The sequence below is a fragment of the Heterodontus francisci genome, chromosome 18 (assembly GCF_036365525.1).
Source record: "Heterodontus francisci isolate sHetFra1 chromosome 18, sHetFra1.hap1, whole genome shotgun sequence".
Lineage (NCBI taxonomy): Eukaryota > Metazoa > Chordata > Chondrichthyes > Heterodontiformes > Heterodontidae > Heterodontus > Heterodontus francisci.
The window spans coordinates 65,826,621-65,848,003 of record NC_090388.1 but is presented as its reverse complement, the minus strand read 5'-3'; the positions used below and the strand labels follow the sequence as shown (position 1 = coordinate 65,848,003).

General features: G+C 42.4%; 1 protein-coding gene across 3 annotated transcripts; it reads left to right on the top strand.

The window, feature by feature from the left end:
* The first annotated feature begins 14,812 nt into the window (after positions 1-14,812).
* Positions 14,813-21,054, top strand: LOC137379693 (hyaluronidase PH-20-like). 3 transcript variants are annotated; one of them, XM_068050907.1, is made up of 4 exons: positions 14,813-14,912; positions 16,966-17,945; positions 18,174-18,263; positions 20,292-21,054. In XM_068050907.1, the coding sequence occupies exons 2-4, from the start codon at positions 16,989-16,991 to the stop codon at positions 20,796-20,798; spliced, it is 1,554 nt and encodes a 517-aa protein (XP_067907008.1). In that variant the 5' UTR covers positions 14,813-14,912; positions 16,966-16,988; the 3' UTR covers positions 20,799-21,054. The 3 variants fall into 3 exon arrangements, with proteins under 3 accessions (XP_067907008.1, XP_067907007.1, XP_067907009.1); XM_068050906.1 differs by lacking the exon at positions 14,813-14,912 and adding an exon at positions 14,923-15,366; XM_068050908.1 differs by lacking the exon at positions 14,813-14,912 and adding an exon at positions 15,826-15,931.
* Positions 21,055-21,383: the final 329 nt, after the last annotated feature.

Here is a 21,383-nt window from a genome sequence, read left to right as displayed (position 1 = left end):
GGAAGCTCAATTCCTCACTTCCCTCTCTCCCTCAGTCATACAAATAATTTCCTGTTGCACAAAAACGTGCATTACATAATGCCATGTAACATAGAATACAAAAATGACCTAAGGTATTTCACAGAGGCATGAGGAGAAAAATGGATATGAGGAAGGGTGCTCAAAAGCTTCGTCAAAGATGTGGGTTTTAAGTAGAATCTTAGCGGAGAGGGCTGTGGAGAAGCAAAAGTATTTATGCAGGGAATTCCAATGGGTGGAGTCTGAAGACTCGTTCACCAACAGTAAGGCAAAGGGAGGGGGAAATGCACAAGAGGACACGGTCAGTGCAATGAAGAGTTCAAAGGATAGGTTGCAGAGCTGGAAAATTTACATAGACAGGAAGGGCAAAGAAACGAAAGGATTTAAACACAAGGGTGGGAATTTTAAATTGGAGACATTGGGGGACTGGGGACCAATGTAGGTTAGTGAGGACAAGGATGATGAGTGAGAGGTTCTTAATGTTGGATAGGATATGGACAACAGAGTTTTTGATGAGCTGAATGGGTGGGAGGTTGACTGGGAGAGCATTGGAATAGTTGAGTCAGAAAGTGACAAAGGCATGGATGTGGGTTTCAGCACCCTGTGCCCGATGAGCAGGGCCCCATCCCCCGGAATGATCGCAGCCAGCTTTTCCTGGCTCCAGGACGCCCGCTTGCCATGCATAAAATCCGTGTGAAGGTGGGCAAAGGCCCTTAAGTGGCCACTTAAGGGTCTTGATTGGACTGGGGTGGGCGGGCCGTTTTTCTCCCCCTCCCGCCCTGCGTAAAGCGGGGGGGCGGAGGCGGGAGTGGGTCGGGAAAGCCTCCCGGAGCCTCCCGCTCCATTTTACGCCACCCCTCTGCCACCATCTGGCTCGTTGGGGTGGCATAAAATTCCAGCCAAGGTCTTGATAGGGCAGAAGACCGCAGACATTAAATGGCAAAAGAGTTGGTGGGGCAGAGCCAAAGGGAGTGGTAATGGGAGCAAAAAGAAACCAAACGTGTCCAGAAGAGGCGTGAATGGCAGAATAATAAACGGCTGCTGATCTAAAGCAAAACAAGGGAAAATAAGATTAAGACTGAAACATGCAAAGAAAAGGAAATAAACTGGGACAGAGATGATGGTCTGAAATTGTTAATTTTAACGTTAAGTCCAGATGGCTGTAAAGTCCTTAATTGAAAAATGAGGTGCTGTTCTTTGAGTTTATGCTGAGCTTCATTGGAACACTGCAGTAGGCCGAAGACAGAGATGTCAGCCTGAGAGCAAAATGAAGAATTAAAAGGGCAGGCCACCAGAAGCCCGGGGTTACGCTTGCAGACTGAGTGCAGGTGTTCCGCAAAGCGATCACTCAATCTGTGTTTGGTCTCCCCAGTGTAGAGCAGACTGTATTGTGAGCAGCGAATACAATTCAGTAAATTGAGAGAAGTACATGTATTTACATGTATTTACATTGTTTCACCTGGAAGGAGTGTTGGCGGCCTTAGATGGTGAGGAGAGAGGAGGTAAAAGCGCAAGTGTTGCATCTCCTGTACTTGCATGGAAAGGTGCCATGAGAAGGGGGACTCTATCATGCTTCTGGGAGGGAGGGGAAAGGGTGAGAGTGGAAGTGCGGGAAATGAGTCGGAGATGGTCGAGGTCCCAGTCAACCATGGTGGGGGGAAATCGTCAGCTGAGGGAAAAGGAAGACATAGCAGAAGGGCTGGTGTGGAAGGTTATATCATCAGAACAGATATAACGGAGAAGGAAAAACTTGGAAAATGGAATGGAGTCCTCACAGGAAGCAGGGTGTAAGGAAGTGTAGTCAAGGTAGCTGTGGGAGTCACTGGGCATACAATGAATATTTGTTGATAGCCTATGCCCAGCAATTGAGACAGAGAAGACGGGAAAGAAAGAGACAGACTGGGCCATGTGAAGGTGAGAGAGGGTGGAAATTGGAAGCAGCGTTGATGAAGTTTTCCTGTTCAGGGCAAGAGCAGGAAACAGCACCAATACAACCAACAATGAACGTGAAAAAGATTTGAGGGAAGGGGCCCCGAGTAGGACTGGAACAAGAAATGTTCCACACATCCCACAAAAAGGCAGGCATAGCTAGGACCCATGCAGGTGCCCATAGTTTCTGTAATCTCTCCGCACAACTGAATTCCCTCATCCCCGGTATCATCCTGGTAAACCTTTTATGCACCCTCCCCAGGGCTTTGGCATCATTCTGAAAATGTGGCACCCAGAATTGTACGCAGTATTCCAACTGAAGACTCAACAGAGCCTTGTAAAGGTTGTTTTTGTATTCAGTGCCTCTATTTACAAAGCCAAGTATCCCAAACACTTTCTTAATCAGCTTATCAACTTGTCTTGCCATCTTCAAAGATTTGTGAAAATGCATCCCAGGACCCTCTGTTCTTCCAACCCTACCCCCCACCCCCCACATCACCAATCCCCCCGCAACCTCCACCAACCCCCTTAAAATCGTACTTTTTAGATTATACTGTGTCTCCACGTTGTTTCTCACAAATGCTTCACTTCACACTTCTCTGTATTAAGTTGCATCTGCCATGTGTTTGCCCATTTCATGAGTCTATGTCCTCCTGAAATCTGTCATTATTATGCTCACTGTTTACTGCGTTGCCAAGATTTATATCATCCATCAACTTCAAGATTATACTTTACTTGCTCAGATCTAGCTCATTTATATATAATGTCATACTCGGCCCCCACCTGTCAAGAATGAGGCACATTAATTTTGTCAGGAACATTGATTTTAAACTGTTACTGGAGTGAGGGGAGGAGGTGTTGAACAGATCAGCTATGGCTGGAAGGGACGTTTGCATATTGGCAGACGGTATTTGAAAAGACAAAGCAGCCATTCCCTGACATTCAACCCACAATGGACTTTTGATCTCCAGACATTGGAGATGGGGGAGCTCGCATTCCAGGTTGACTGCTAAGATGGCCGAATACACAAACAGACATGGTCAGACCAGTTAGTCACATGACTAACCTACTTGGCAACCTGGGTTTTTCTGAATTGTACAAACGGTTTGAATTGGGAGAGTGTCTGTTTGCTCCTGGACTGAGAAGATCTCTCCCGTCTGCTCCCATCTCTTTCTCACAAGCCTCTGAATCCACTGAAGACACATGAACCCCAAGAGAGAAAAGTCTCCTACAGCAAACAAGGTTTAAGAAGAATACTGGGCCTCAACGAAAAGCAAGATCTACCTACAATCAAGGACTCTACAGTGAGCTCAAAGAACCGTAACAACAATTCTTCAGATATTGCCTCAAACCTTTCCACTTTAATTTTTCTTCTGCTCTTTTCTGTCTCTATTTGCATGTGTGTATCACGTATGCAGTATGGGCGTGGTACGTATCCGTAGGCGTTAACCGAATTAGTGTTTAAGTTTAATAAATTTCAACTTTTTCTTCTTTAAATCTAAGAAAGCCGGTTTGTGCTGGTTTCTTTGCCTTTAAATTGGAAAGTGGTGAACAAAGATTCACCAAGGGGGAGCTAAAAACATGGTGTGTTTAAAATTAAACCTTGTTACAGTAAGACCAGGTGAAGGCTGAGTGGGAATCCAAGACCTCATTCTCACCTGGTCGTAACAGAAATTTGGGTGCTAGTGTCCGGAATTGACCCACAGACAAATGAGAAATTGGAAATGGGGAGCCAAATTGTTCCCAATCAAAAAAGAGCAAGTTTTCAATACAGGTTTTCTTGTGGTTGTGTGTGATTAAATACTAACATGTCTGTAACTGAAGCTCGCAGCTCTCCAAGCCAGGGTGAAGTAATTTGGGATAAGTGAAAAGCACTGTCTATAGAGGAGTTGAGGTTAATGGCTGAGCAGTGTGGGATCACTGTACATGGTAAGGCTCGGAAGTCTGAACTCTTAAGCCAACCATTTTTCCCTTGAATCTGAAGAAGCAGAAGCAGTGTTAGAAGCAGACTTCAACAGGATATTGCTAGCAAAGATACAATTGGAACAGAGGAAACTTCAATTTGAGGAGAGGGAGAGAGAAAGAATATTTTGAAAGGAATGCGAAGAGAGAGAGTTGAAGCAGCTGGAGTTAACTAGGGAGTGACAGCGTAACCCCAGTGAAAGCATGGCCAATATGGAGGATCATAATTCAGGGCTGGGTACAAAATTGTTAAAACTAGCTCCACTTATTCCAAAATTCAATGAGGAGGATGTAGAAGAATTTTTGTGTCCTTTGAGAAACTAGCAAGGCAGCTAAAATGGCCAGCTGAGACCTGGTCTCTTTTAATACAAAGCAAGTTAACTGGAAAAGCCCATGAGGTTTATTCCCTGTTGCCAGATGAGAGTTCATCAAATTATGAACTGACCAAAAATGCTATCCTCAGGGCAAATGAATCAGTACCCGAAGCCTATTGCCAAAAGATTAGAACCCTCAAGAGGCAAGCTAACCAAACTTAACCTGAGTCTGAAAGAAGTAAGCAGCTGGCTTTTAATCAGTGGCTGAGGGCTCTTAAAGTACAGCTCAGCTATGAGAATTCTCAGAGAAGTAATTCTGTTACAGGAATTTAAACACTTTCTCCCACTCTCCATAAAGACCCATGTAGAGGATCAGTGGATCCAGAGAGCCCTGCAAATAGCCGTCATGGCCGATGAGTTTGCTTTAATTTATAAGTCGGTTTCCCGGGGAGAACCTTTCCTAGTCACCCCCACAAATCCGAAAGGGACAAAGGGTCGGAAGGTGATAGGAGCCTATGCAGTCCTGGGACAGAAAGGAAAGCAGGAGACACAGGGGACCCTCCTCTCGCCAAAAAGGAAGGTGCTGTGAGCAAGAGAGAGACCCGGAGACCTGTGTGCTTCCATTGTAATAAAGTAGGGCACTTAAAAGCTGACTGCTGGAAACTAAAGGGAAAACCAATAGGGTTAATCAGGGCATACCCGCTCAGTGAAGACATCACCATGATGGAAAGCACAGCAGAACAAGCTGTGGCTTTAACTGCAGTAAGATTGAGACCCAGGAAGCTTACTGCTGCAAGTGCAGAAAAATTTAATAGGATTCCTGAAGGTTATCAGCGTTTTGTCTCTGAAGGGAAAGTAATCCCCTACACCTTGAGTGGGGCAAGCAACCTATAGTGATTGTCAGGGACACAGGGGCCACTAGATCCCTTTTACTGGCCTTTCCCCCAGAGAGTACAGTAAATACCAGAATGGTGGTGAATGCTATTAGAGGGCAGTGTATGCCAGTACCTGTACACCGGGTGCACCTGGAGTGCAATCTAGTTTCGGGACCAGTGACCATAGGGATTGCCTAATGATCTGGCGGGGGTGAAGGTGGTAGCGCCCCCCCCCCCCCCCCAGTAGTGAAAGAAAGATCGCAGGAGGTCAGAGAGACAGGGCAGTGGCGGGAGATGGACCCCTGCAGTTTTCCTGAATGTGTAGTGGATCAGGCCATGATCAAACCAGCTCCCCCAGAGGAGACTGCATTGGCAGTGCAAGCAGATGACCATCAGGTCTGCCTGTCCGAGACATTCTTTGGAAAGTTAGGAGGCCCAGGGAATGAATTAAATGGATTTTCCCTAGCTGAGGCTCAGTGAGCCGACCCAGTATTGCGAGAATTAGAGGGAGTTCCTAATTGCTACTATTTAAAAAATGAGGTACAGATGAGGAAATGGAGTTCTCCTCACAGAACTGAAAGCAAGGAAAGGGCAGTAGTTCACCAGTTAGTGGTGCCGCAGAGGTACCAGAGAGAATTCTTAAGAAGGGCCCACGAGACTACAGTGGCTGTACATGCCGGTATACGACAGACCAAAGCCCACATAAGACAACAGTTTGCCTGGCCAAAACTCCACAAAGATGTGGTGGAGTACTGCAGGAGTTGCTACATGTGCCAGGTTGAGGGGAAACCCCAACCTACAGTGAAACCTGCACCCCTAAGTCCTGTACCAGTGTTAGGAGGACCCTCCAGCAGAGGGCTGGTGAACTGTAAGGGACCCCCACCGAGAACAAAAGGGGACAGGCAGACACAAGGCTGGCAAAAGTTTAGAAAAGGAAGGGGAAAAAGTGACCAAGAGGGCAGGTTAAAGGAAGTCCGGGAGGAATCCCAGTCGAAAACCCTTATTGTCCGGTCAGCCAACCCGGATAAATGTGAAAAGTTAGACCCCACATCCTCCTACGTAAATGCAGACACTAGAAGCACCCCACCAGAGTCGCTAACAGCATTTACAGGAACCTACAGAGACAAAGAAAGACCTCTTGGGAGACGGAGAAAACATGAGGGTGATGCTTCACATAGTCAAAGTTCCGCAGGGGAGTGCAGTAGAGTCTGCACAAATACCTGCAGGCAGGAGTGTCCTCCGAGGCAAAAGGGAGATTAGCAATAAATTTCAACTTTTTCTTCTTTAAACCTATGAAAGCCTATTTGTGCTGGTTTCTTTGCCTTATAATTGGAAAGCAGCGAACAAGGATTCACCAAGGGGGAACTAAAAATGTGGTGTGTTTAAAATTAAACCCTGTTACTGTAAGACCAGGTGAAGGCTGAAAGGGAAACCTAGAACTCTTTCTCACCTGGTCGTAACAATAACAAGAAAGGCAATTTCACACACTGAATTACATTTTAAGACTGCAGTGACTTATTAAGCATGCAAATACAGAAATTGTTCTGCACCAGAATGGGGGGCTGGGTGGCAGTTATTGATTGAGGAAGGAAGATTAATCAAGACACCACAGGGACTCTGTGTCTATCTTCAGATAGCACATTTGGATCTTTGCCATCCATCTAACCCATCTTAACTAGCATACAGGACTTAGGTTTAATATTTCATCCAAAGGATGGCAACTTTGACAGTACGCTACTGCACTGGAGAGTCAACCTAGGTCATGCAGTCAAATCAGAATGTCAGGCTTGGATCTACAACCTTCAGATTCAAAGGTGATAGAGGTGCAAACTGAGCCAAGCTGTGGGGAGCTTTGTGCGATAAATCCACGATTTATAGGGAAACAACTTTTTTGCAGAATGTTTGGTGTGAGAGAAAGCTGATTTTCATCCCACCTTTCTTGGCTGGATTTGAACCAAAATCCTATATGTGAAGGATAGTAATCCACTCCCTCCCCCTGCCAAGCTGTTCAGCCCCCTATAAAACATTGTACCTGAGCTTCAATGAGAGTGCATGTTTATTGTATGTGGAACAAAACAGTTGAGTAACTACTGGAACTATCAAAAGCAATAAAAGTGATTAATGGGATTAAAAAAGTGTTCTAATAAATATCATTTAGCTGGAGGATGATCATTATATTGTTCCTCCGTAAGTGTGGCCCACTGTTGAGTCGGCCACTTACACAAAGTAATCATGTCTCAAAGAGCTTTCCTGTGAAATGTAGTCTCTCAGTTGGCTCATTGCACACCGCTGCACACCATTAATCTTTCAGAGGCTCGATGTTCTTTACAGTATCTTCAAACCATGCCATTGTTAAAGGAGACATGAATTATTACTGTCTACTGGCAACCTTGCTGCCATCACACATCAACAACAATTTGCATTTATATAGCACCTTTAATGCAGTAAAATGTTCCAAGAGGCTTCATAGGAGCGTAATCAGACACAGATTGACACCGAGTCATATGAAGAAATATTAGAACAGGTGATCAAAAGCTTAGTCAAAGAAGTAGATTTTAAGGGGCAACTTAAAGGAGGAAAGAGGGATAGAGAAGGAGAAAGGTTTAGAGATGGCATTTCAGAGCTTCAGACCTGGACAGCTGAAGGCATAGCTCTGTAACCTCCTCCAGCCCTATATCCCTCCGGGATCACTGAGCTCCTACAATTCTCTGCTTTTAGCTAGGGCTTTCATTATTCTGTCACTTAACACCCTCTCTGCACTAATGCTTTGTCTTTCACCACACTATTAACAAACTCTTTGTCTTTGCCTTTGCCCCATGACCTCTTTGTCAGTTATTCTCTGTGACCCTATATCCAATCAACACCTTCCCTTCTGTTTTCTTTTGCCCCACCCCCACTTTATTTGCTTAAAACCTATTACATTTCTAATATTTGCCAGTTCTGATGAAAGGTCACTGACCTGAAACGTTAACTTTGCTTCGCTCTCCACAGATGCTGCCAGACCTGCTGAGTATTTCCAGCACATTTTGGTTTTATTCCTAAAATTCTGGCTTCTTGCCCATATTAGATTTTCCTCCACCTTCCATTGGATCAACAGACCATTGTCCTAGGAGGCAGTGGTAGAAAACTGGAGCAAAATGAAACTCAAATATAGAATCTCCAAAACACCTTTGAAATTTTGGCAACCTAGGATAGTGAATTCATGGTTGAAATCATTTTTCCTCTTTCTGGAATTTATAAGGAAAGAATATTTGAAAAATTTTGAAGATTAACGGAAGCATCCCAATAGGTTTGAAAATACAATTTACACAATGTAAGTAATATACCTCATGAATTACTAAGTTTTGATCCCCTCCATCTCCTTCAATGGAAAATTAAAATCTTACATAGTATTACATAGTACTTACAGCACAGAAGCAGACCATTCGGCTCAACATGTCTATGCCAGTGCTTATACTCCACATGAGCCTCTTCTCGCCCTTCTTCAGCTAACTTTATCAGCCTATCCTCTCTTCCTTTCTCCCTTATGTTTTTATCCCGTTTCCCTTCAATGCAGCAATGCTATTCACGTCGACTACTCTTTGTGGTAGCAAGTTCCACATGCTAATCACTCTCTGGGTAAAGATATTTCTCCTGAGTTCTTCATTAGATTTACTAGTAACCACCTTATATTTATAGCCTCTCATTTTGATCTCTCCTACAATTGGAGACATTTTTTCTATGTCTACCCTATCAAACCCTTTCATAATCTTAAAGACCTCTATCAGGCCACTTCTCAGCCTTCTCTCTTCTAGACAAAAGAACCCCAGGCCTTGCTAGTAATGTGTGTCCTTCAGACAGGGATAGGATTGACTGTATTGTGAAGCACCATAGTCAAATAGATTGCTGATAGTCATCAGCAAAGCTCACGAGCTGGCACTCTCACTGTAATGGATGACCGGTAAAGGAAGTGGAGACTATTGCAGAAGGAATGGTTGAAGTTAAGGCACATTGTTGCCTTATGAATTGGTATGCGCAGATAATATTGTACCCTTTTAAATCTGACAATTAACCTAAACCTCCCACGTCTCCAATTGTATTACCTACTCAGAAAATGCAACATGTTCACACAAATTGAACTAATGCGTCATTCTGGCCATAATCTGTTATTACCAACACTAATTTTCTTAAGTCACAAGTAACTGTACTATAAAGTACTTTGGGATACATGAAACTGTAATAATACATTGGTATGCATGGAACAGTAACGATGCAGTACATGTTGCTTTCAAAACAGCACTATGGAAGTAAGGGCAGAAAATTCACATATCCCACTGTTTTTTCACATGCGGGAATGAAAGTGAACTATAAATTGTATGGCAGTACAATCGGTGAGGCCAGAAGAAAAGAATAGGTTAAACTCTAAAAACAATTCTGATCAGCTGGCCTGAGGGAGTGATAATGAAGCTGTCTCTCATTTTGCTCCATTTGAATGGAACCCAAAGTCAACTGCAAAGACCCTTAAAAATATTTCCGCTCTTGGAAGTGGGAAACTCAGCTGAATGCCTACCAATAGATCTTTATATAAAATTGCATAGAATATTCAGTACCGAAACAGGCCATTCAGCCCAACTAGTCCATATTGACGTTTATGCTCCACTCAAACCTCCCCCCATCCTTCCTCATCATCAGCATAACGCTCTGTTCACTTCTCCCTCATATACTTTTCTAGCTTCTCCTTAAATACATCTACACTATTCACCTCAACCACTCGCTGTGGTAGCAAATCTCACATTTTCACCAATCTTTGTGTGAAGACATTTCTTCTGAATTCCCTATTTGATTTCTTGGTGACTATCTTATATTAATGGCCTTTAGTTTTGTTCTTCCCCACAGTGGAAACACTCTCTTTGGTCAGGTTTCTCATGCCCCGCTGAGGTCCTGAAATACCAGTGATTCCAACATGCTGGTTTCCCAACACCATTCCCAAGACCGGACATTTTGGTGAAGTTGAGTTCAGGGCCAGCAAGGCTGCCTGTCCCCACGAGGTGAACAGCCAATTAGACTCATCGAGAGGCTTGTTAACGGTAGTTAAAGGAGGCCGACTGGGATTTTCCAGTCAACCTGCAGTTTCCCAATGCGATGGGAGGCATTTCAACTACGTGGAGGTGGGCACCCAGTGGCCTGCCTGGGTATAGGTGCAGCCAAAGGTTGTTCTGGAGAGGGATTGCCGAACATGGCATGGCTGCTTTTTCTATTTTTTAATTATTCTTTTTTTTAAAGTGGCTGAGAGGGCACTTTCACGTTGAAGTGCCCCCTCAGTTACTTGCCCTTTACAGTAGCCGGCTGCTCCTCTCAAGCTGGAAGGTCTCTGATTGGCCCTCCAGCTTCAAGAGCCCACCTGCTACTTGTAGTTGGACAGGGACCCTGTCTCCATGCCAATTAAGGGGGTGCCCCAATCAAAATTCCAACAAGTGTTAGTTTCCCCCAGGGGATGAGTTTGGGACCTGAAAACAGTCCTGAATTCTGTTTCCCACCCCCAAAGCGAAAATTCAACCCTTTGTATCTTTGTCAAATCTTTCATACTTTTAAAGATCTCCGTTCGGTCACCCTCAGCCTTCTGTTTTCAAGAGAAAAGAGACCCAGTTTGTTCATCTTTGACGGGTAAGGCAGGGTAGCCCACACTCCTGGGACTACCTTTCATTCTGCCACCACATTCCTGTGTCACAAGAGCCTTCTCCCTTTGCCACATTTTCCATTCTTTCCTCCCCCTCTGCTATTCTGCTGTGCCCATTTACACTTCCTCTATCCCCATTTTGTGTCTCTTGTCCCATTATCATCCCATTTTCCGTTGCACCATCATCCTTTTTTTAATTTAATTACTCCTGCACTCCACCCTATCATACATTGTGTCCTTTGTTCTTTCCTCCTTTTCCTCCCTCTCCCACTCTCCCCTCCTTTCCCTGCCTCTGAACTTACCTAAAAATGGTTCATCTCCAACATCTTCCAGTCCTGATGAAAGGTCATCGACCTAAAACGTTAACTCTGTTTCTCTCTCCACAGATGCTGCTAGACCTGCTCAGCAATTCCAGCATTTTCTGTTCTGATTTCAGGTTTTCAGCAGTATTTTGCATTTGCTTTGAAAGCATCTTCCATCAGAGTTCAGAACAGCCTCCAGGCTCACATGGTATGACTTGCTCCAGGATGTCGAGCTGTCAACTGGTTGTTAGTCACACACTGTTGAGTAACAAAGGATTGTTCAGTGGTTGCATGCATTCCTTTTCCACTCCCCACTGTGGCCCAAACTTTTGGTTTACAGAGTATAGCGAGGTTATTTCAGGGAAGATCATGGAACTAGAAAAAGAAAATTAATATAGGCAGTGACAGTAGTTATGATGTGGCCCACCAAAGGTTTTCATCCGGCCCGCTGGTGTAAACTGTATCCAGGCCGTTCTTCATCCTTGCCAGGGCTCCGTGACTGGAGATGGGAAATTTCCCTTTGCCTTCTTCTTGCAGATTGGCCTTTTTTAAAACATTGCACTGTCAGTTTCACAGCTGACAGTTACTGAAGCAGGAACGCGCTTCCCAACTTTACAGATTCGGGGTTTTCCGACTTTTTTTAAAAGCCTGCTGGAAAACCCCGAATCTGTCCGATGTTGGGAAGCGCATTCCTGCTTCAGCAGCTGTCAGCTGTGAAATTCAGCATGATGTTTTTAAACAAACTAACCAACCACAAAGCAGCTGTGCTGAGAACTCCCACTCAGTGCAACTGTCAGAGAGAGAGGGAGAGAGAGAGGGGAACGGGGGTGGGGAGGGGGACAGAGTGGTGGGGGGGGGAGACAGAGAGAGAGAGGAACAGTGAGGGGGGGAACAAAGAGAGAAGGGGACACAGAGAGGGGGGAGCAAAGAGAGAGGGGGTAACAGGGGAAAACAGAGAGAGAGGGAGGAAGATAGAGAGGGGGGAACAGAGGGAGGGGCAGAGAGGGGGGGGCACAGAGAGGGGAAACAGGGAGGGGGAACACAGAGAGCGAGGACGACACAGAGAGGTTTGAACACAGGGAAAGAGAGAGAGAGAGAGATCAAGATCATTCCTGACAGATGGATATCTTTCCAGAATACTCTGCATTGCTACATCAATCAGTTTTCAATATAGTAATGAGAAAGTAAGTCAATAAATTAGTCTTTTCATTTCAAGCTTCTTCACAAAAATGCACATTTGTTGTTGTTTTTATTAGTAAGATAAATTTTTAATGCCTTTATCTTTCGAAATTTGGCCGCACACCACCCACCACCCCCCCCCCACCACCCCCACCCCGGGCCAAGCAAAAATCGTAATGCGACCCTCCGCCCGAAAAGGTTGGACAACCCTGGTTTAGATAGCCTAACTAAGGTGAAACAACATAGCATAGATTGAAGATAATAGGCAAAAGAACTAGTGGTGACATGAGGAAAAATGAGTGGTTTGGATTTGGAATGCACTGCTTGATATGATGATAGATAAAAGTTCAATAGTAGCTTTCAGAAAGGAATTGGATAAATACTTACAAGGAGAAAAAATTTGTAGGGATGTAGGGAAAGAGCCTACAAGAAAGTGGGACTAATTGGACTGTTCATTGAAAGAGCTGGAGCGGACGTAAGGGGCCAAATGGCCCCCTTCAGTGCTTTACTATTCTATGATGCTATGATTCCATTTATGCAAAAATCATAATGCTGGGTTGTACGGGTTGAGAGCCAGCAGGAATAATATGACAGGCCCAGGAAGGAGGAGTGGTTGTGGAAGCCATTTTCTTTTGCCACTCGAGGAAGGGACAAAAACACCTCACCAAGTGTGTTTCCTAACTTTGAAAGTATCTTTTTATGTATGTCAGCTGTGGCTCGGTTGGTAGTACTCTTGCATCTGAATTGTAAGGTGGTGGGTTTGCATTCCACTCCAGTGCTGGAGCACAAAAATGAAGGCTGACAGCACAGTGCAGTATTGAGGGAGTACGGCACTGTTGCCAGAGCTGTCTTTCAGATGAGATGTTAATTTGAGGCCCCATCTGCCTGCTCAAATGGATGTAAAAGATCCCACAGCACTATTTTGAAGACAAGCAGGGGAGTTATCCCGGTGTCCTGGCCAATATTTATCCCTCAATTAGCATCACAAAAACAGATTATCGGGTCATTATCTCATTGCTGTTTGTGGGATTTGCTGTGCACAGATTGGCTGCCGTGTTTCCTACGTTACAACAGCGACTACGCTTCAAAAGTACTTCATTAGCTGTAAAGCGCTTTGAAATGTCCTGTGGTCATGAAAAGCACCATATTAATGCAAGTCTTTCTTTAACTTATGCAGAACACAAACATGGGATTAAACCCATCTTGGGATTCATCCCAGCTTGGCTCAGTAGTCATGGCATAACTTGCTTTACATCTTTTGCCCACTCCAACACATGCCAATATAAAGTTAAAAAAAAATTCATACTGCATAAAGGTGCATCACATCAGGTGGTGCTTCTGCCCCACTGAAGGTTTGAAAACAATAACAACTTGTATTTATATAGCCCCTTTAACATAGTAAAACTTCCCAGGGAATTTCAGAGGCGTGTTATCAACCAAAATTTGATACCAAGTCACATAAGGAGATATTAAAAGAGGTGACCAAAAGCTTGGTCAAAGAGGTAGGTTATCAGAAGCAGCTCAATGTAGGAGAGAGAGGTAGAGAGATGGAGAGGCTTAGGGAGGGAATTCCAATGTTTAGGGCCTATGCAGCTGGAGGTACAGCCTCCAGTGATGGAGGGATGTGCACGGATTGGAGGAGCACAGTGATCTCGGAGGGTTGTCAGGCTGGAGGAGGTTATAGAGATAGGAAGGGGCATGGCCACAAAGGGATTTGGAAAACAAAAGTTGATAATTTTAAAATAGAGGCATTGATGGACCAGGATACAAAGTAGGTCAGTGAATCCAGGGATAACGGTTGAACAGGAGTTTGTGTGAGTTAGGATATTGGCAGCAGAGTTTTGCATGAGCTCAAATTTATGGAAACAACACAAATAACATGCAGATGTGAAAGGTGTTTGAAATATGAACCTGACTGCACTGGACAAAGGGGTGAGTGTAGTAATAACATGCTCTCCAAAACGCTATATCATCAGCTGGATGTCTGCACCCTCTGAGAGTACAGGCATTGTGAACTATGAGTAAATGTTTAGAATGTATCCTCTCCTACGTAGCTGCTTTAAAAGTGCACAAAGCACTTATTTAAATGTTGAACTCCAAAACCCACCCAACAATCTCACAAAGCAAGCATTTCAATTTTTCAGTAAACTTATTTAAAATAGCCAAGAACTTGTTGAATCTGCCTGGTTGCTTTAATATTGTGGAAAGTTAACTCGCAAAAATGGAAAAAAGAAGTAAAAAGGCAATGTTGTGTTTTCTCAGACTAATAGTATTTTCCTTGTTTTTGTTTAGTTGATGTTTAATGTCATCTCTTAAGCATGCATGTGCCTCAAATAGATTTTAATGCTTTATCTGAATTTAATATTATCCGAATCTTGAGAAGAAACTAAACAAAATAAACATGGCCTGTGAGAAATCCTTTGGCTCCCCTGTTAAGTATACCATCTCTGTTGAAGGAGAACAAAGTTCCCTCTCCCAGTGGGTGGGGAAATGGTCAGACTTTGTTAATCACCTATTCTTTCAGGAATCTATCCTCCCCCTCCCCCACCCCGACTCCCCATAACTACTGTGTATCCCTGTGACGATGTAACAAGAGGTGCTAAACTCTATTGGCTTGTCTCCTTCCAGGATAAATGATCAACTACGTTACTGGACAAGGGAACCTCATTGTGATAAGGTCAGTCATTTGAAAAACTAAAGTAAAGGGCTTTGCTAATTTTATCCTTGTTCACTCCAGTAAGGTTTTAAAATTTGTGTTGGTTTTAAGGGACATGATTTGTGCCTTTGGGGCAAGGTGGAGACAGTGGCGCAAGAGGCCCACATTTTGACACTACATCAAACAAGATGCTCTGGATCGTTCTGGTTTACTGAGGCATAAAGACAGTGAATTACCTTTGTCACGTACACCTTTCTGGATTATTTTACAGCTTTGCAACCGCAATTTTATTCACTTCTGTTTAAAGGCACCCACTGTTAACATGCTCAATTACTTTAGACTCTCATTTAAACCTCACTTGCTGAATGGAGAGTTGGGTGGAAGCTCAGAATCCTAAAGAAAGACAGAAAGAAGCATCCATCTAAAGGAGATCCTATACTGCAAACACGAGCCTGCTGAGCTAGTCACTGAGAATGTAAGTCATTCCAGGCAGGGAAGTGAAATCGAGAGCCTAACCTGTAATTACATTGAAAGAGACGATACTCGGCTTGGTAAAACAAGAATGCAGATAGAAGTTCTAAAAAGCAATAACTTTTCAACATTGCTACAAATAAGGTTTTCCTTTCATGAGCAAAATTCAACAGTGAACTGTAATGTAATGTATTTCTTTTTAAATTTAAGTTGGTGAAAAGTTTCCCTTTTTAAGAATAAAATTCTGAATTAATTTTTCTGAGACTAGCTGATTAGCTCTAAAACATTTCTCTAATTGTTTTATAGAGGATATTTCTTATTTTATTACTGAAGTACTATTTTAAGCGTGCAAAATTCAATTTGGTTTTTGGTGCTAAAATGGTCTTGTCTGCTCATGCTGTGATCTGCATTGCTATTTAATGAGGTAATTGTAACACACTTGTGCTGTGGTAGTTTATGGCACCAGACTAGTATTGAGGCAGCATGCATATGTTCAGATGCAATAATACCTTTTGCACATAAATGTAAAATTGAACATCATTGGAGAGGAGTGTGTTGTTGGATAAAATGTGAGTAGAATTTTCCAAACCTAGTTTAAATTGTTCCCTGCAATATTACCAGTTCATAATTTCTAATATACTGTAAATTACATATCTGTGTGATATAACGATAATTAATCTATCCACAGCACTGAGTTCTCCAGTAGTCTGTCTCCACAATGTTAACTGCCACTGATTTAAAATCCAGACATCAAACTTAATTTAAAAACCCTGCAGCGGCTTCAATATTATTTTATGATGGTACTTCTAAATCTCTCTGGACTCGAGACCACATAAACTGCTTGTTCAGATTGCAGGCTTATAACATATTCCCAAGTATCAGAGAATCCCGAAAAAGCTGGAAAATGCTACAATTTGACATTTCATCGATACTTAATTGTGTCAAAGGAATATAACTGTACATGGTGCTCTAAACTTGGCTATGCTAAGCCCTTGTATAATCTTAGTAGTCCTGGTTTTATATTGTCATAGAACCATTGAAGGAGGCCATTTGGCCTACTATATTTGTGCTGGCTTTTTGAAAGAGCTATCCAATTAGTCCCATTCCCTGTCCTAACAGCAGACCTGTCTCCATGGCAATTATCCAGCATTCCTCTGCCCTAGCAATACACCCAAAACACCTTTGTGTTCCTATGGCTTTGATACACCGCATGTGGGCTTTCAGTGTTGTACCAACAATGACTCCCAAGTCCCAGTGTTGCAGATGTGTAGGATACACAAGCCTGGAATTGCCCAGATCCAAATTCATCACACTGCATTCATGCACATGGACAAGCAACTGCCATGCATATTTTACTTTAAAGAAGGTGTTTGGTGTGGTGAAAACAAAAAGTACTGTTCAGCCTACATTCCTGGCCTATTTATCTCCCCCGAAAAAGTCTTACAAATTAGAATTCTAACAAAGCCAATTTCTTATAACTCGACAAGTTATGCGCTACTTAATCGAACAGGATTTTTAAAATATCTTTAGCATTGCTTACAAAGTGGATGGAGCAATTTTCTTCTACAGTCACTAAACATTGAAAACCTTTTTGTTCTCTCAGATAACAAATACTGTCGTGCGATAATGAGACTCTATGGCTGCATCGGCTACAGGAGCAGCCCTTTCTGGATGGCAATTATCCAGCTTGCCCTATTTGTTTCCACCTGCTTCAATCAAACGCTACATCAAACTGTGAATCCGCTAATAGAGAACTCCCCATTCAGTGCTCTATGGAATGCACCCACTGAACTATGCGACAGCAAATTTGGAGTTACTATAGACCTGAGCCTTTTTGAAGTTATCGGTAGCCCATTAGAAACTGCTACAGGACAGGCCATCACCATATTCTACCACAACAGGCTTGGTTATTACCCATATTATGATGAGTTAACTGGAGAATCGTTTAACGGAGGTATCCCCCAGCTGGCACCCTTAGATCTTCACTATGCGAAGACAGTAGAAGATTTTGAGTACTACATTCCTTCAAAAGAGGTTCCTGGAATTGCGATCATAAACTGGGAAAACTGGAGACCTCAGTGGATAAGAAACTGGGACCAGAAAGATATTTACCGAATAAAATCTGTCGAGCTGGTTATGCAACGAAACCAGTCGCTAAACATGAGTGATATAATTGTGATTGCCAGGAATGAATTCGAAGAACAGGCAAAAAAATTAATGTTAAAAACTTTAAAATTAGGGAAGTCATTAAGACCGAATCACTTTTGGGGATATTACTTATTTCCAGAGTGTTACAATTACAACTACAAGGATTCAAACACTAACTACACTGGGAGTTGTCCTGACATTGAAATAACAAGAAATGATGAGCTTCTCTGGCTATGGAATGAAAGCACAGCGCTGTTTCCATCAATCTACCTGCAGACAAAGCTACGATCCTCACTCGATGCTGCTAGGTTTGTGCGCCACCGTGTTCAGGAAGCAAAGCGAGTCGCACTGCTTTCCGGCCAGGAATATTCTCCACCTCTGTATGTTTACACCCGGCCAGTGTTCACCAATGCTACCACTGAATATTTATCTGAGGTATGTTTAATCAGACTTCCGAGAAAAAACAAACCTTTAGTTATTCGCCCAAGTAAGTCAGAGATTCACAATTTCCTGTAGTTTTGAGCTATTACAAAATACATTGAGAATACATTAATGAAAACCTTGGAATGATGCAAAGCAAAACCAAAGTATTCTGATGATATGAATTATTTACTTCAGATAGAATTAAAATACATTGTTTTTCTTCAAAATTTCTTTTTGCAGATTGATCTTGTTCATACAATTGGGGAAAGTGCTGCTCTAGGAACAGCTGGGTTTGTTGTATGGGGCAGTTTGAGTATGACTGAAACAAAGGTAAATATGTTTAATGTTTACCCCTTGATGTAACAGGTACATTGTTCAGATTGCAGTTATTTGCGATTGTCAAAGCCTTTTCTCTCTAATTTGTCAGTGAGTTAATGCATTAACTGGGGTCATACGGAGTTTCACAGGCCTTGATAGTCCCAAGTTTGATCCACTGCACTAAGTTAACTAGCCTCTGCCAAAGCAGCAGTAGGGATGCTACAATTGACCTAAATATCCTTGGGCGATTGAAGGAAAAAAAATTCAGTCAGGGTTAATTCTGATGCCAAACAGTGACCCTCATTGGAAAGTGCACACATGTGGATGATGGTTGAAGACAGGATCATATCTAACTGACAATCCTGGATGACCACATAGCCTGTCAACACTTCCTTTCACAGCTCACAAAAGAATAAAATGTCAATTGTTGCCAGTGTCTGTGTAACTGAGATCCGTTATGAGCATTAATTTTAGGTCTGGAAGAGTTAGAATCATTTTTCTTTTTTAAAAAAAGCAAATGTTCACATGAACCTTTCCTTGTGACTTCTATATGAAACCATGTTGGGAGGGAGGAGATGTCGTGTAATTTTTAACTTCACCGTGGAGTGGGCCATCTGTTACAGAACTTGTCCTCTTTGTATCCCATTGATCTGGGCAATCCATTCCATCAACTAATGTCCAGGGAGTGATATTGTAATTTACCCCAGACTGTTTACAGGACAGCAATAGATACTGGTGATTCATTGTTAAATTATATAATGCAAACTTAGGTTACAGATCTGGAACTGGATGTGATCAGTGCTCTATTCTATTGGTATATTATCTCACACATTCTTGTTAGAAAGGAAATACAGTTGAGTCTACTCCTAGTCCATCAAATGTCCATCAAAATATAGTCAGTTGCTGCCCAGTATAAATGTATTGTTTACTTCTGATTTCTAATTCAATCTCAAAAAGCTTTACCCCCTAAATATACAACATTGTTTGCTAAAAACAGTAATTCAGGAACAATTGACAGGCTATGATGGGGATTAAATGTTAATGTAAAGTCCCAAATGAGTATCACCATTGAGGAAAAGAGGATATCTTTTCCTCAATATAAATTGCCAATATAAATTGCCAATGATACTAACCATCTGAAGTCAACCAGCATGTAAATAGTAAGGGTAGTAAGAGGTGGAGTGGGGCCTATCAAGGACAAAGAAGGTAATATATGCTCAGAGGCACAGGGCAAGGCTAGAATACTTAACGAGTACTTTGTATCGGTATTTACTAAGGAAGAGGAATCAAACAAAATATTGGTAGAAGCAGAGAGAGTAGAGGCAATGGATAGGGTAAAAATTGTAAGGGAGGAGGTACTGGAACTTAAGGATAGAAAACAACGAGTCATGGTAAATGGTTGTTTTTCAGACTGGAGGATGGTAGACAGTTGTGTTCCCCAAGGTTCAGTGCTCGGACCACTGACTTTTTTGATATATATAAATGATTTGGATTTTGGAATACAGAGTAGAATTTCAACATTTTATGATGATACAAAACTTGGAGGAGTGGCAAACAGTGAGGATGATATGAGCCACCCGCAGCAGGACATAGATAGGCTAGCAGAATGGGCAGAGAGGTAGCAGATGGAATTTAATACAGAAAAGTGTGAGGTGGTGCATTTTGGCAGAAGGAATAGGGTGAGGCAATATAGACTTAATGGCACAGCTCTAGTTACAAGTGCAAAACAATCTTACAAAACAAAGTAAACCCTGCCGTGGAGGCTGAAATTTGCAAACAATTTACTGATCTATATTTCATCTGAGGAATTAAAGAACAACTATAAATTAACCTGGATTCTCATAGCTTTGAACAGTGACCTTAAAGGGACAGGGCTGGTTAATAGCTAAACATCATATCAGCACTTCAGACCTCAAACTACCTGTGAGCAGTAACACAAGGATATATGTACATTTTACTAGATATATAATTGCACATCAATAGTCTGTCATTGTTAGACTTGGGAGAAACCTTTTGTGAATCTGTGGTTGTATTTTACAGAGCGTGTGTTTGACTGTTGCTGGCTATGTTGAGGAAGTCCTGAATCCTTACATTGTTAATGTGACATCTGCAGCAAGGCTCTGCAGTAAAATACTGTGCCAGAAGAAAGGGCGGTGTGTGCGAAAGAACTGGGACTCCACTCATTACCTGCACTTGAACCCTGCAAGCTTCAGAATAAATAGAACTGACACAGGATACACAGTCATAGGACGAGCTACCTTTGAAGATATAGTCTTCTTGGCAGAAAAGTTCACTTGTCAGTGCTATGCAGGGCAGAAATGTGAACCTGTTAGTGACATAGTGAACTATATAACTGAACTGGATGCTTGTGTTAATCCTTACAACTGCATCAACTTAGGTGCCAATACAGAATCGTCCACAAAGGCAAACATAATTGATGTAACTACAGCTAAACCTTCCCAAAATTGTGCTTACCCTGTGTATGGTCACTTTGCCCCTTTAGTTAGCATAGTTTTTAGTGTACTTTATATAAGGTATCAAATGTGACTTTAAAACAATTGTACTCCATTACTTTCTAACTATATATTTTTGCTTTAATTAATGAACAACTAGAACTTAACCTGGATTCTTACAAGGAGTACTTAAACAGTGATCTGCTGGTATGCATAGTTAGGGTACAAATGTGAATGTTTTTGTGTTTGGTTATTTATAGTATATTCTGTCCTCCAAATGGTTGGTCAACCTACAAACTCAACCTTTTGAGTGCTTGACTCTGAATTAAAATGTTACATGTTTGATTTCATGTGGACCATGTCACTCAAGCTCATTTGTTTTAGTTGGGTGAGTTTTGTCAGTGCTCACATAGTCCACTGAACAGAGTTCCTACTGACAAATTATGGATAATTCAAATATGTGATCAATCTCTATGGACAACTGTACATTAACATAGTGTAATATATCCGAGTAGCAATTCTAGATCAGTGAATGTTAAATTACACTTTTTGAGTGTGCATTTGGAACATGATTCATCAAATTCCATAACCGGAAACTAACTTGAGGACCTGAGTAACTGTAAATCATTCTTGTACCATGAGAGAGAGTTGCCATGCAGAGGTTGGGTACTTCTTCACA

Coding starts and splice junctions, on each gene's coding strand:
- LOC137379693 (XM_068050907.1), top strand. CDS start 16,989: ATGAGACTCTATGGCTGCATCGGCTACAGGAGCAGCCCTTTCTGGATG. Junction 17,946..18,173: donor CCACTGAATATTTATCTGAG/GTATGTTTAATC, acceptor TTCTTTTTGCAG/ATTGATCTTGTTCATACAAT. Junction 18,264..20,291: donor TGAGTATGACTGAAACAAAG/GTAAATATGTTT, acceptor TGTATTTTACAG/AGCGTGTGTTTGACTGTTGC.